Source organism: Panthera onca, chromosome A2, assembly GCF_046562875.1.
Source record: "Panthera onca isolate mPanOnc1 chromosome A2, mPanOnc1 haplotype 2, whole genome shotgun sequence".
Lineage (NCBI taxonomy): Eukaryota > Metazoa > Chordata > Mammalia > Carnivora > Felidae > Panthera > Panthera onca.
In genome coordinates, this window is record NC_138340.1 from 65143732 (window position 1) to 65157980 (window position 14249).

General features: G+C 41.5%; 1 protein-coding gene across 2 annotated transcripts in view; it reads left to right on the forward strand.

Moving 5' to 3' along the window:
• SPMIP7 (sperm microtubule inner protein 7) overlaps positions 1–14249 on the forward strand; it is a 58819-nt gene that overhangs the window by 4385 nt on the left and 40185 nt on the right. For both annotated transcript variants that reach the window (XM_060632082.3, XM_060632083.3), the window contains exon 2: positions 3417–3514. In XM_060632082.3, the coding sequence (XP_060488065.3) occupies positions 3417–3514 (98 nt within the window). The remainder of the gene's footprint in view (positions 1–3416; positions 3515–14249) is intronic.

Sequence of the window (14249 nt, forward strand, 5' to 3'; positions counted from 1 at the left end):
TCTTATCTCCTCCTCTTCTCCCAGCCCCTGGCAATCACCATTTTTCTTTCTGTCTCAGAATCTGGCTACTCCAGAAAATATACCTTTGTATGATTTTGGTCTTTTAAAATTTATGAACACTTGTTTCGTGGCCTACAATGTAATCCATTGTATAGAATATCCATGTGCACTTCAGAAAAATGTGTGTTCTGCTTGGGTATTCTGTTGGCGTGCTCTGTATATGTCTTTTGGGTCAAATTGTTACTGTTTGAGTGCTGTGTTTCCTTATTGATCATTGTCTAGTTGTTCTCCCCATTATTTAAAGTTGAATGTTGGAGTCCCCAACTATTATTAGAGAGTTATTTCTGCCTTCAATTCTGTCAGTATTTGCCCATGTACTTGGAAGGTCTGATGTTGGGTGCATATAAATAAAGTATAAAGTAGAAAACACAAGAACAGGAAAAATCAACTAAACCTTAAATTGGTTCTTTGAGAATGACAAAATTGACCTACCTTTAGCTATGTTGAGAAAGAAACTTCAGAGAAGACCACTACCAAGGATATTTTAGATGTTGAAGAAACACATCTCTAGCCATTAGAGGAGGAAAACACATAAATAAGAAAATATACAGGCGTGCCTGGGTGGCTCAGTCAGTTGAGTGTCTGACTCTTGGTTTCAGCTCAGATCATTATCTCACGGTCATGAGATAGAGCCCCAAGTTGGGCTCCATCCTAAGCATGGAGCCTGCTTGATATTCTCTCTCTCTCTTTCTCTCTCTCTCTTTCTCACCACCCCCCCCCAATCATTTGCACACTCTGTCTCTCAAAATAACTAAATAAATATTTCCAAGAAAAAAAAAGATAAAAAATATACAGAGAATACTCCTTAAATATTTTTTTTAAGGTTTTGTTTCTTGGGGTGCCTGGGTAGGCTCAGTCAGTTAAGGTCATCGGCTCAGGTCATGATCTCACGGTGGTGAGCTCGAGCCCTGCGTCAGGCTCTGTGCTGACAGCTCAGAGCCTGGAGGCTGCTTTGGATTCTGTGTCTCCCTCTCTCTCTCTCTGCCCCTCCCCTGCTCATGCTTATGCTCTGTCTCTGTCTCTCTCTCTCTCTCAAAAATAAATAAACATTAAGAAAAATTTAAGGTTTTGTTTCTTTAAAACCATCACATTATAGAAGTATTTTATGATAAAAATGATAGGTCCTATGGAAAAATACCATTTGTGGCAGACCCCTCCAAACTCATACACTTTCATGTGTTGCACAAAACTCACAATGACCATATCACAGTCGCAGACATGTCCCATCTCTAACAAGGGAAGAACTAATACAACATCTTCCTTGACAAGGGACTTGATACTTGTTTGGTGGCATGAAAGTGGTGAAATGAGACTATGCGTAATGAAGAAAAGGTGTGTGATCGCTGCTCCTGAATGTGGCCTTTGGCAGCTCACTGCTTTCAGTGTGTGCCTGCCCTTTCCCCCACCAGGGCATGAGGTCTGTTTCTTGCCCACGTTGTCTCTGGGCTCTAGCCTACAAGACATCATTAGCAACCATGATGTAAGTGGAGCCTGACTTCAGGACTTGCACATTGGGATTAGTCCTCTAGGGATTCTTCCTCCGGATTCTCAGTGACTATTTGGTGACAAATCCAGCATGGGCCCATAGGAAAAACAAACAAACAAACAAACAAGGCACTGGTCAGCAGGCCGAGCTGAGCTCCCACTGGCCAGCCATGTGAGGGAGATGATTTGGGACCGCATGAGCTCTCCCAAGCTACGCCACATGACATACAACCCCTGCCTGGCCTCAGAGTCCTGGGAGATGATGAATGGTTGTTTTAAGACACTAGGTTTTGGAGTGGTTTCTTCTGCAGCCGCAGAGTGTGAAACAAGGTAACGGCAATGCCATCGTCTTACTTAGATGTGAGCGTAGCGACCCTGATGTGAGCAGCTGAGATTCATTGTCCTGTTTCCTGTCTCCTACTCTGCCTTAAAAATCACATTTTAGGTTTTGTTGTTTTCCTACTTTCCTCTTTGGTCAATGACAGCAAATCGGAAGGACACCACAGAGTGCCATCCTGCTGCAGTGGGCACAACGGTCTTCTGGAGGGTTTCCTTTGGCCAGCTGGCTGTCACCGACAGAATTATCCTTGTTCTCAAAATGGAAATAACCATGGGCTTCAGCACGACCTTTCTCACTTGGCCTTGACCTCCTGCCTCTGCCTCTGCCTCTGCCTCTGCCTCTGCCTCTGTATTTTCTCTTCCTGCGGTGACAAAGTGCTGCAAACTTAGCAGCCTGACAAACCCATTTATTAGCACCCAGTTTTGTGAGAAAGTCTAGGCAGACTCAACTGGGTTTTCTTTCTTTTTAATTTTTCAATTTTTTAAATTATTTTTTTTAATGTTTATTTTTGAGAGAGAGAGAGAGAGAGAGAGCAGGGGAGGGGCAAAAAGAGACAGAGACACAGAATCCAAAGCAGGCTCCTGGCTCTGAGCTGTCAGCACAGAGCCTGACGTGGGACTCAAACCCATGAACAGCGAGATCGTGACCCGAGCTGAAATTGGACGCGTAACTGAGTGAGCCACCCAGGCACCCCTCAACTGGGTTTTCTATTCAGGATCTAACTGCTGAAGCCTACAGTGTCTGGGGAAAATCGACTTCAGGCTCATTCAGTTTGTTCAGAATCTGGTTCCGGGCATCAGAGCTGTCACAGCCAGGGACACTCTGCTCCCTCAGGCTACCTGTGCTCCTCCTCACGAGGCGTCCTCTGTCTTCCAAGTCAGCAGTGGTGTGTCCAGGCCTTCTCAGACTCTAATCTTTCTGACTTCCCCTTTGTCAAGGTTAGATCAAGAGTTGTCTTCGGGGAGATAGTCTCAACTCCCCACAGTCTGGCTGGGCCAGTATTCTTCCTCCACACGCCCACAGAGCTCAGAGCCCAACTATCCTTACAGTTGCTACACGACACTGCAATGATCTACTTACACGACTGTCGTTGCTCTTTGTTCAGGAGCACCTCAAACCCAGGAACCCCCTCTTCCGTCTCTGCGTATCTATTTCCACTTACGGCGCAGTAGATATTTGTTGAAGTCTGTGTGTGTATTTGCTAGTGTCTTAGAACTTCTATCAGTTAGGTAAGTTATCTACATGGTAACTAGACTCCTTTGTGTGGCCACCGTCCCCGACCGCACACTCATCTGCAGATTCATGGTACCCAACAGGCCTCTTCTAGTAATGAGTGATACATACCAAGTAATTCCACATCGTTATAATTACCCTAAGATGGAAATTCAGCTCTCACTGCTGAGAAAAGTTGTTAGGTATTCCACCGAAACGTCAATTAACGTCATTTCTAATAGGAAATACTTCTGGCGGAAGAAAAGATTTCTAGTACACCTTTAAAAACCCAAAGTACATACATTTATTTTTTTTTCAGGTTGGACAAGCCCACTGAAAGTTACTCCTTTACCACCTCGTCACGAAGCGTGCTCAATAAATCACACATATGTATTTGATGAAGAACCATCATGCACGGTAAGATTGTCTTATGGGATGGGGTTACACAATATTTGTAATTCATTTCATTGTCTGTGTATTTGATATTTTATGCCCTGGAAAAAAAAAATAGCTACTGTTTATAAAGTACTTCTTACGTGCCAGGCACCGTGTAGCCCTTCACAATGATTGTGTGTCATGTGTTATCGTTTGTCGTCCTGTAGCAATACTGTGGGGGAGGAGAGAGCAGGAAATGCTGGTAGTGCCCAACCCAGATGCCCTTTCCTGGCAAGGGCACCCTCCTCCAGTAGCCATGAGTGGTGGCCACCAAATGCCTGATGGCCACCAGCCTGGAAGACTGCGCCCTCCTACACGGTCTCCTCAGACTTTGGCCAATGGCTGACTGATTTCCTAGAGGAAACACACCTGAAACTAAGCTGGGTCCACATTCTCACTAACCTCTTTCCCCCTAGGGTGCTCCGACAGTGTATTACTTGAGTGAAAATCTTGCTTCCATCCCTGCTTCTGGACAAGGCAGTATTGTTATTCCCACCTTACTTGAGAAAGCTAATGCCCAGTGATGTTACATAACTGACTTTTTAATTTAATTTCAAGTTCGTTAACATACAGTGTAGTCTTGGCTTTAGGAGCAGAACCCAGTGATTCATCTCTTACCTATGACACCCAGTGTTCACCCTGAAAAGTGCCCTCCTTTTAATGCCTGTCATCCATTTAACCCATCCCCCCACCTGCCTCCCCTCCAGCAACCCTCAGTTTGTTCTCTGTATTAAAGAGTCTCTTATTGGGGCACCTGGGTGGCTCAGTCAGTTAAGCGGCCGACTTCGGCTCAGGTCATGATCTCACGGTCCGTGAGTTCGAGCCCCGCGTCGGGCTCTGTGCTGCCAGCTCAGAGCCTGGAGCCTGTTTCAGATTCTGTGTCTCCCTCTCTCTGACCCTCCCCTGTTCATGCTCTGTCTCTCCCTGTCTCAAAAATAAATAAAATGTTAAAAAAATTTTATAAAAAAAAAAAAGAGTCTCTTATTTTAACTGCACACTAAGTATGAAACCAAAGTTTAAACCTGGGTATCTTTCTGAATTTAATGATTATGTTATTAATCATTTTTCTATGTGGATTTTATTGGCTCTAAACTCTTGCTATTTAAATGACTGGAAGACTACCCAAGGGATATACAGACAGCTCAAGGATTTTTCTTTTTTTAAAAAATAGCTTGGGGCATCTGGGAGACTTAATTGGTTAAACATCCGACTTCGGCTCAGGTCATGATTTCACAGTTCTTGGGTTTGAGCCCTGCATCGGTCTCTGTGCTGACAGCTCAGAACCTGGAGCCTGCTTCAGATTCTGTGTCTCCCTCTTTCTCTGCCCCTCTCCTGCTCATGCTCTGTCTCTGTCTCTCTCAAATATAAATAAACATTAAGAAAAAAATTAAGAAAAAACCCCAGCTCTATTGAGACACATTTCATATACCACAAAAGTCATCCATTTAAAGTGTTCAATGTTTTTTTTTTTACATTTTTAAAAATTAAGTTTAGTTTTGAGAGAGAGAAAGTGTGAGTGGGGGAGGGACAGAGAGAAAAGGAAAGAGAAAGAATCCCAAGCAGGCTCCGCACTGTCAGCACCAGAGCCTGATGTGGGACTTGAACCCACGAACCATGAAATCATGACCTGAGCTGAACTTGGACACTTAACCAACTGAGCCACCCAGGTGCCCTAAAGCGACTGATGTATTTTTAAAGGTGCGCACGAAATGGAGCAACGTCACCACAATCTAATTCTAGAACATTTTCATCTCCCCAGAAAGAAACCCCATAGCCATTAGAAGTAAAGATGTGAATACTTCTAAGGAATCAGTGTCCATTTCCATGACCCCCATATGTATTCTTTTCCACAATTGATCTCTGCTTGTGGATTTATCTGTAACTGTCGTGTTAGATTTAGTTCTACTTTTCCCATGTCTTCCTTCACGATTGCAGAGACTGATTCGGCCACAGAGGGGATTGGGGCACACGTCCCACAACTGTCAGTTGTACCACAATGAGTGGCGAAGGAACCAAAAGGGTCCCTCAAAATCCATATCATCAGTGCCTCCTTTATCTAGATGCCATCCAGCCATGCCGGACTTCCTGCTTTTCCTTGTCTACAGAGTTTTCTTTATAAGAAAATCTTGCCCTTAGAAATGGGGTGGCTCAGTTGGTTGAGCGTCTGACTTCAGCTCAGGTCATGATCTCGCAGCTTATGAGTTAGAGCCCTGCATCGGGCTCTGTGCTGACAGGGCAGAGCCTGGAGCCTGCTTCAGATTCTGTCTCCCTCTCTCTCTGCCCCTCCCCCGCTCATGCTCTGTCTCTCTCTTTTTCTCTCTCTCTGTCAAAAATAAACAAACATTTAAAAAAAAAGAAATTGGGGTAATTTGGCCTGTTTTGAGCCATTCTAAATTCAGATAAAATGCGGAATGTGGTTGAAAGGATAAAGAAAACTTGTACTTACTAGTTTCATTCATTCCATCTCCAGACTTTTCAAAGAATCCATTGCTCCTGTAGGTAAGTCCTTTGAGAACAAATCAAAGTAAACATTTTAAGAAATGAAAGGCATTGGTGCCTTTTGTTTTTCATTTAAGCTGCAAATTCATGGCAAGTCTCCATGTTTTATCTAGTTACCTATTTTAGAATTAGACTACTGAAGTAAGTGCTTGTCATATAAAGGCTTATTAGCATCTTTATTTAAATTCAAAATAAGTTTAGACTTCTTCTCGCAGAAAATAAATCTGGATATTTTATTTCCAGTAGTAGAAACTAACCAGGTAACATGGGGCAATACTTCTAATGGGAAACAACTAGATTAATATTTCGCTTTTATTAAAATATCAAGGGGCGCCTGGGTGGCTCAGTCGGTTGAGCGGCCGACTTCGGCTCAGGTCACGATCTCACGGTTCATGAGTTCGAGCCCCGCGTCGGGCTCTGTGCTGACAGCTCGGAGCCTGGAGCCTGTTTTGGATTCTGTGTCTCCCTCTCTCTGACCCTCCCCCATTCATGCTCTGTCTCTCTCTGTCTCAAAAATAAATAAACGTTAAAAAAAATTTAAAAAAAAATATCAAAAAGCTAATAAGGTAGAAGTGATTGGGTCAGCGAAAGGATGGAAACTTTAAAATGTAAGCCTAGCACTCAGGGCCACTTTGGCCATACAGGAATTTGCCATTCTAGAAGGGAAAGCTAAAACTCTGAGCTGGATCTTTGGTGGTCTCAGAAGTATAAAAGATCAAAAGTTGGAACTGATCTCTGAAAAACAATCCACTGCTTTGGGAGGAATACCTGGAGGCTGGTTTCTTAGAAAAAGGATGCATCAATAGGAAAAAGCCCTTAACCAGACTAAAGCCTGGCTTGGTCCGAGTAAATGAGAAAACTCTAAGTCTTGAACTGGTATTGAGGTGATCTTAGATTCTTATCATTCCCAGGATGCCGGCAGACAGAAACAAAACTTCTCTGGAGAAAGATAATATGTGACTAAGCCTTAAATTATTTCCATCAATAATGTTTTAAAATAAAATGTCCAGCATACAATCAATAGTAACCAAACACGTAAAGAGAAAGGGCACCGTGAATTAGAATCAGCAGAATGAAAGAAAACAGAAAGACACACATTGATTCTAGACATTGAAAATATGCAAGGAGAGAAAAGGTGAGTTCAGAATTTTTGTAAAGAAATTAAAAATTACGAAATGGGAAATTAGGAAATTGAGGGGAAAGGAGTTCCAGAACTGAAGAATATCATAAACAAAGAACAGGGCAAGTGAGCACAGTAGCTGATCTGACGCTGGTGGAGAGAATTGGAGAGCTAATAGGTAAATGAGGAGACACCATTCATGATAAAGCAAAAATGCACAAAAAAATGGAAAATACGAAGTGAGAGTAAGAAACATATAGGAAACAGTGACAAAGAGGAACGTGTATTTATTTGAAATCCCAAATGTATAGACGAATAGGACAGAAGCAGTATGTGAAGATGTAACTACTGTATCTACCGTGTGCCCATCTCTGGGGGGTTCCTGGAGGGTGCCCTCACATTCCCTGCTGTACATGGAGAGTTAAGGCCCCGCACAGGCACCAGATCCCACAGCAACAGCTTGTCAGTGTTCCTCCCAGCACCACGGCAAACAGCAGCCCAATTTTCAAGAAAGAGAGATCCAAAACATGGAAGACACAAGAATGGAAAGAAATAGGAAATTCCTGAAAATTTTGTTCACATTGTTTATGGTAATTGCATTGCTCAGAATCTGGACCTCAGCAGTCTTTTTTTGTTAGCTCTTGTGAAATTTGAAGAAATTCTAGGAAGTTGAGGCATTTATGATGTTGACAGCAATGAAGGACCTTAATGCGGATGAACAATGCTGAAGTATTAGGACATAAAGGAACATCTCCTTCAATGTCTTGTCATAGAACCTAAGAAATATCTAGCATTTGTAGAGAAATTTCCATTGAGTCAGACTTCAGAAACACTGATGAATTCAAATAGGAAATGTAGTCCCTTCCTTATGAAACAGTACACACAAAACATGCAGAGAATAGAAATAGAAGATTCGCCAGCAAGAGAAAAGCTCCTATAAAGATTTGCTTTGACGGGCGCCTGGGTGGCTCAGTTGGTTGAGCATCGGACTTCATCTCAAGTCATGATTTCATGGTCCATGAGTTCGAGCCCTGCGTCGGGCTCTGTGCTGACAGCTCAGAGCCTGGAGCCTGCCTCGCATTCTGTGTCTCCCTCTCTCTCTGCCCCTCTCCCACTTGTGCTCTGTCTCTCTCTCTCTATCAAAAATAAATAAACATTAAAAAAATTAAAAAAAAAAGATTTGAGAAAACCGTGTAAACAATAAACTTCAAGATCTGCAAACGTTTCATAAAGAAATTGAAGATATATAACATATAGAAATGGCAGCTTATAAGACCTATCAGGAACTGGAAGCGATGGGTTTTAGAGAAAAATCCAGATTCCAATGAAAGATGATACCATGGTATCAATGATATACCAAAATGCTGAAGAACTCGAAGAGAGCACAGATTTCAGAATCTTGGCCCCTTCAAGGGGAGGACCAATCTTACCCACACATTACACACCAACCTTATCAAGACATGACCCACGGGACACAGGTGATTGTGACAGACCTCATGAACTCTGCAAAGTTCACAATAAAAGATATTTTAAATGAACTGTGACCAATTCTAATTTAGTGGACTTTTTATTTATTTTTTTTTTAATTTTTTTTTTCAACGTTTTTTATTTATTTTTGGGACAGAGAGAGACAGAGCATGAACAGGGGAGGGGCAGAGAGAGAGGGAGACACAGAATCGGAAACAGGCTCCAGGCTCCGAGCCATCAGCCCAGAGCCTGACGTGGGGCTCGAACTCACAGACCGCGAGATCCTGACCTGGCTGAAGTCGGACGCTTAACCGACTGCGCCACCCAGGCGCCCCTAGTGGACTTTTTAGAAGTAAAAAAATTGATGTGATTTTTGCCTTCCCACATGCCTTCTCTTTGCCAGGAGAGCCATTGTTTTTATGTGCTTGTTTGTTCTGCCTGTAACACAGCTCTTATTCTTACCAAGATTTACATGTTCAAGAGAGACATAGAAATTACATCAATGATATAGCAACAGTTGATTTGGCAAAGATCCAATACATATTATTGTACAACACTAACAATGGTAGGTTGACTTCGATGACCTCTATGTTAAACATAGATTTTTTTTTTAATCTGTAAAGACACTGAAATATCTGTTCATGACTCTTGCTGATAAGAGTCACTGTAAACTGTGTGGCAATTAATAGGACAACTGGATATTGGGGGATTTAGTATAGACAAAACTCATATAGTAGAATAAGGCAGCACAATTAGTTAATAAATATAAATATAAATATAAATATAAATATAAATATAAATATACTGGGGCAACTTGTTAGTAATAATACACACACACACACACACACACACACACAAGTGTACCTTCTTGCAAGGACCATTCGTAAAATTACCACGTATCATAAGACAACCTGGAAATTTTCAAATATTTCATTTTTAAATTTTTTGGCTTAGATGTTTATTTTTTTTACTTTAATTTCAGTATTATTAACACACAGTGTTGTATTAGTTTCAGGTGTACAACATAGTGATTCAATAATTCCTTACATTACTCAAATAGTTTATTTTATTTTTTAATGTTTATTTCTTTTTGAGAGAAAGAGAGAGACAGAGCATGAGAGAGGCAGAGAGAGAAGGAGACATAGAATCTGAAGCAGGCTCCAGGCTCTGAAATGTCGGCACAGAGCCCGATGCGGGGCTTGAACTAACGAACCGTGAGATCGTGACTTGAGCTGATGTCAGACACTTAACCGACTGAGCCACCCAGGTACCCCTCAAATATTTTAAATCACACAGAGTATGTTCTTTGACCACAAGACCATTATAACAGATCAAAAACCCTAGAAAATCATACGTTTGGAAATATAAAAATGTATTTATGGACATGAGTCATGGGCCAAAGGAAAAACATAAGGAAAATGGAAAATGTCTTAAACTGAATGATAACAGCAATATCATAGAAAAATGTGTGGGAATTAACTATAATAATGCCTAGAGGAAAATATATAATCTTTGATGGTTATGTAACAACAGAAGAAAACCTGAAAATTCAAAAACTGATCAAGTTAGTAAAACATGGCAAAATCCATTTTTTTATAACGTACAAACCCCGCACCTTCAACATGTCTAGGACACAGAGAAATACTAAACTTTGAATGACTGCAAGTTAAAAAAAAAGAAAACATAAAATCCTAAAAAGTCATTCTTCAAGCACTTAACAGAAGCTTTTTTTCCAGTAAATGAGGACAGTCTTGGAAAACGCGTGGTAGAGAGAAGCCGGCCTACTACTGATCTAACAACCACCGCTAGAAAGATAGACTCTGTCTGCGGAGAAGGAATTTAAAAGCATACACGACTTGAGGTGGCAGTCTTTGAAAGGCATTAATTGTTTAAAAGAGAGAGTCGCCTTTTGGAGGTTGAGTGATGAAAAGGAAAAAATAAATAAATAAGGGAAAGAGTGAAAGTTAGTATTCTGAAAGGCAAAGAATGAATTGAGTGGAGGTGACACAACCCCTTTGATAACAATTGCCTGGGAGCCTGGGTGGCTCAGTCCATTGAAAGACCGACTTCAGCTCAGGTCATGATCTCACGGTTTGTGAGTTCGAGCCCCGCGTGGGGCTCTGTGATGACAGCTCGGAGCCTGGAGACTGCTTCGGATTCTGTGTCCCCTCTCTCTCTGCCCCTCCCCCGCTCATGCTCTGTCTCTCTCTGTCTCAGAAATAAATAAACATTTGAACAAAAAACAATTGCCTTCCAGGAGGAAACAACTTTATTAGAGAAAATGCTGTACTTTGCCACACGGACAGAAGAGGGCAGCATTGAACTAAGAATATCGTGAACCACCCCAACTCCATCAAGTGAATGAAAGAAAACGTGATAAATCTATTCGAAGAAACTATAACAAAAGAATCGAAATAAGAACCAAAATACCTTAGTAAGAATACATCATACCAAATCAACTATAAAACAGAAGAAAACTGTATTGTAACACTCCAAACTGAGTTACGTGTTTCAAACAAGCATCTGAGGATATGAAAAGCTGTCTTGATAGAGATTTTGAAACTTAAATACAAATAAAATTGACAGTGAAAAAAAATGAAAGAAATGGAAAATTCATTCAGAAGCTAAGGATCGCACTATGCCCAAAGGGAAATATATTCATATAAAAATTTAAGAAGGGACACTGAAGAAAGGCAGGCAATCACCCAAGAGAAAACCGGAGATGAAGAATCAGTTAAAAATATCTGACTGAGGGGCACCTGGGTGGCTCAGTGGTTAAGCACCCAACTCTTGATTTCAGCTCAGGTTGTGATCTCGCGGTTCATGAGTTCGAGACCCATGTCGGGCTCTGTGCTGACAGCTCGGAGCCTGCTTGGGATTCTCTCTCTCCCTCTCTCTCTACTCCTCCCCGCTCATGTGCACTCTCTCTCTCAAAATAAATAAATAAACATTAACAAAAAAGAAAAACCTTTCTCCAAAGTTAGAAAATGAACAGCTATGTAAACCAAAAGAAAGTACAACAAGAAATTTTAAAAAATAAGAGAAGAAAGTGAGTGAAGTGTAGATGAAATGAAATAGCAGCTGTTGCCTTTACTTTTCTGCCTTAAACAGAGAAAATTGGACACAATATGAGAAATAATAGTTTGCAAACACTAGAGAAAAGGTAGTGACAGATTGCAATCTCTAAGGAAGGGAAAATATGTGAACCCTCCGATTTCACCAGGTTACTCCCTGGAGGCAATTTCTGAACAACAGTCAAGTCCATACACACCTTTAGGCTCTTGTTCAGTTGAGGTGACAGAGATTGGGGCTCTGGGGCATCCAAAAGTTTGTGGACCAGGGCACCAGAGAGGTGGGGGCTGCAGAGACAGTGCTCTGGAGAGCTGGGGAGGAAAATGTGCAGCCCTGTGAGCACTGATCTGTGCACTGACAAGAGGAAAGTACTGGAATTTGGGAAAGACCAGACCTGCTGTAGAGAACTGCATGATCATTCTCTGAAGCTCCAACAGCGCAGGGGATGGTTCAAGTGCCCACAAAACTGGAATGAAGATACCTTGGAGGACACAGGACGTCAGTCAGGATCTTCAGAAGGATGTCACTTTTGTAGTCAGGCTTTCTTAACCCTACTCCAAAGGTTCCTGTGGACCTGCTCTGACAGGTTAAAGGCAACCCTCAAAAACATCCATGGACTTTCAGTACTTAAGTTTGTGCTGGAACATATTCTAACACTACTTAAGAATAAAAAAGTTAATAGAGAACCCAAAAATGGACCCACAAACGTATGGTCAACTCATCTTTGACAAAGCAGGAAAGAATATCCAATGGAATAAAGACAGTCTCTTCAGCAAGTGGTGCTGGGAAAACTGGACAGCGACACACAGAATGAGCCTGGACCACTTTCTCACACCATACACAAAAAGAGTCAAAACGGATGAAAGACCTAAATGTAAGACAGGAAGCCATCAAAATCCTTGAGGAGAAAGCAGGCAAAAACCTCTTTGATCTTGGCCACGGCAACTTATACTCAACACGTCTCCAGAGGAAAGGGAAACAAAAGCAAAAATGAACTACTGGGACCTCATCAAAATAAAAAGCTCCTGCACAGTGAAGGGTAGGAAACAATCAGCAAAACTAAAAGGCAACCAACAGAATGGGAGAAGATATTTGCAAATGACATACCAGATAAAGGGTTAGTATCCAAAATCTATAAAGAATTTATCAACCTCAACACCCAAAAATCAAATCATCCAGTGAAGAAATGGGCAAAAGACATGAATAGACATTTCTCCAAAGAAGACATCCAGATGGCCAACTGACACATGAAAAAGTGCTCCACATCACTCATCATCAGGCAAATACAAATCGAAACCACAATGAGATACCACCTCACACCTGTCAGAATGGCTAATGTTAACAACTCAGGCAACAACAGATGTTGGTGAGGATGCGGAGAAAGAGGATCTCTTTTGCATTGCTGGTGGGAATGCAAACTGGTGTAGCCACTCTGGAAAACAGTATGGAGTTTCCTCAAAAAATTAAAAATAGAACTACCCTAGGACCCAGAAATTGCACTACTAGGTATTTATCCAAGGGATACAGGTGTGCTGTTTCAAAGGGACACATGCACCTCCATGTTTATAGCAGCACTATCAACAATAGCCAAAGTATGGAAAGAGCCCAAATGTCCATCGATGGATGAATGGATAAAGAAGATGTGGTATATATATATATATATATATATATATATATATATATATATATACACAATGGAGTATTACTTGGCAATCAAAAAGAATGAAATCTTGCCATTTGCAACTACATGGATGGAACTGGAGGGTATTATGCTAAGTGAAATTGGAGAAAGATAAATATATGACTTCATGCATGTGAGGACTTTAAGAGACAAAACAGATGAACAGAAGGGAAGGGAAACAAAAATAATATAAAAACAGGGAGGGGGACAAAACATAAGAGACTCTTAAATATGGAGAACAAACAAGAGGTTACTGGAGGGGTTGTGGGAGGCGGGATGGGCTAAATGGGTAAGGGGCATTAAGGAATCTACTCCTGAAATCATTGTTGCACTATATGCTAACTAATTTGGATGTAAATTTAAAAACAATAATATTTTTAAAAAAAGAATAAAACAAGTTATGGGGCGCCTGGGTGGTTCAGTTGGTTAAGCGTCCAACTTCAGCTCAAGTCATGATCTCATAGTTTGTGGGTCCGAGCTCTGCATCAGGCTCTGTGCTGACAGCTCAGAGCCTAGATCCTGCTTCAGATTCTGTGTCTCCTTCTCTCTCTCTGTCTCTCTCTCTGTCTCTCTCTCTTTCTCTCTGCCCCTCCCCTGCTTGTGCATCCTCTCTCTCCCTCAAAAATTAATACATCAACATTAAAAACAAAGAATAAAACAAGTGTTAGCAACCAACAACCCAACGTTTAAAATAGGTACTCAATAGAAATTAATTTTCATGCCAAGAAGTAGGGGACTAGTTCCCATACTCAGGAGGAACGGTCAATCAAGAACACGGGACCTGGAAGTGGTGGACAGGAAGGAGCAAGCAGACAAGGACGTGTGCAAACACAGCTATTACACACACGTTCCATGCATTCAGATGGTGAAGGAAACCA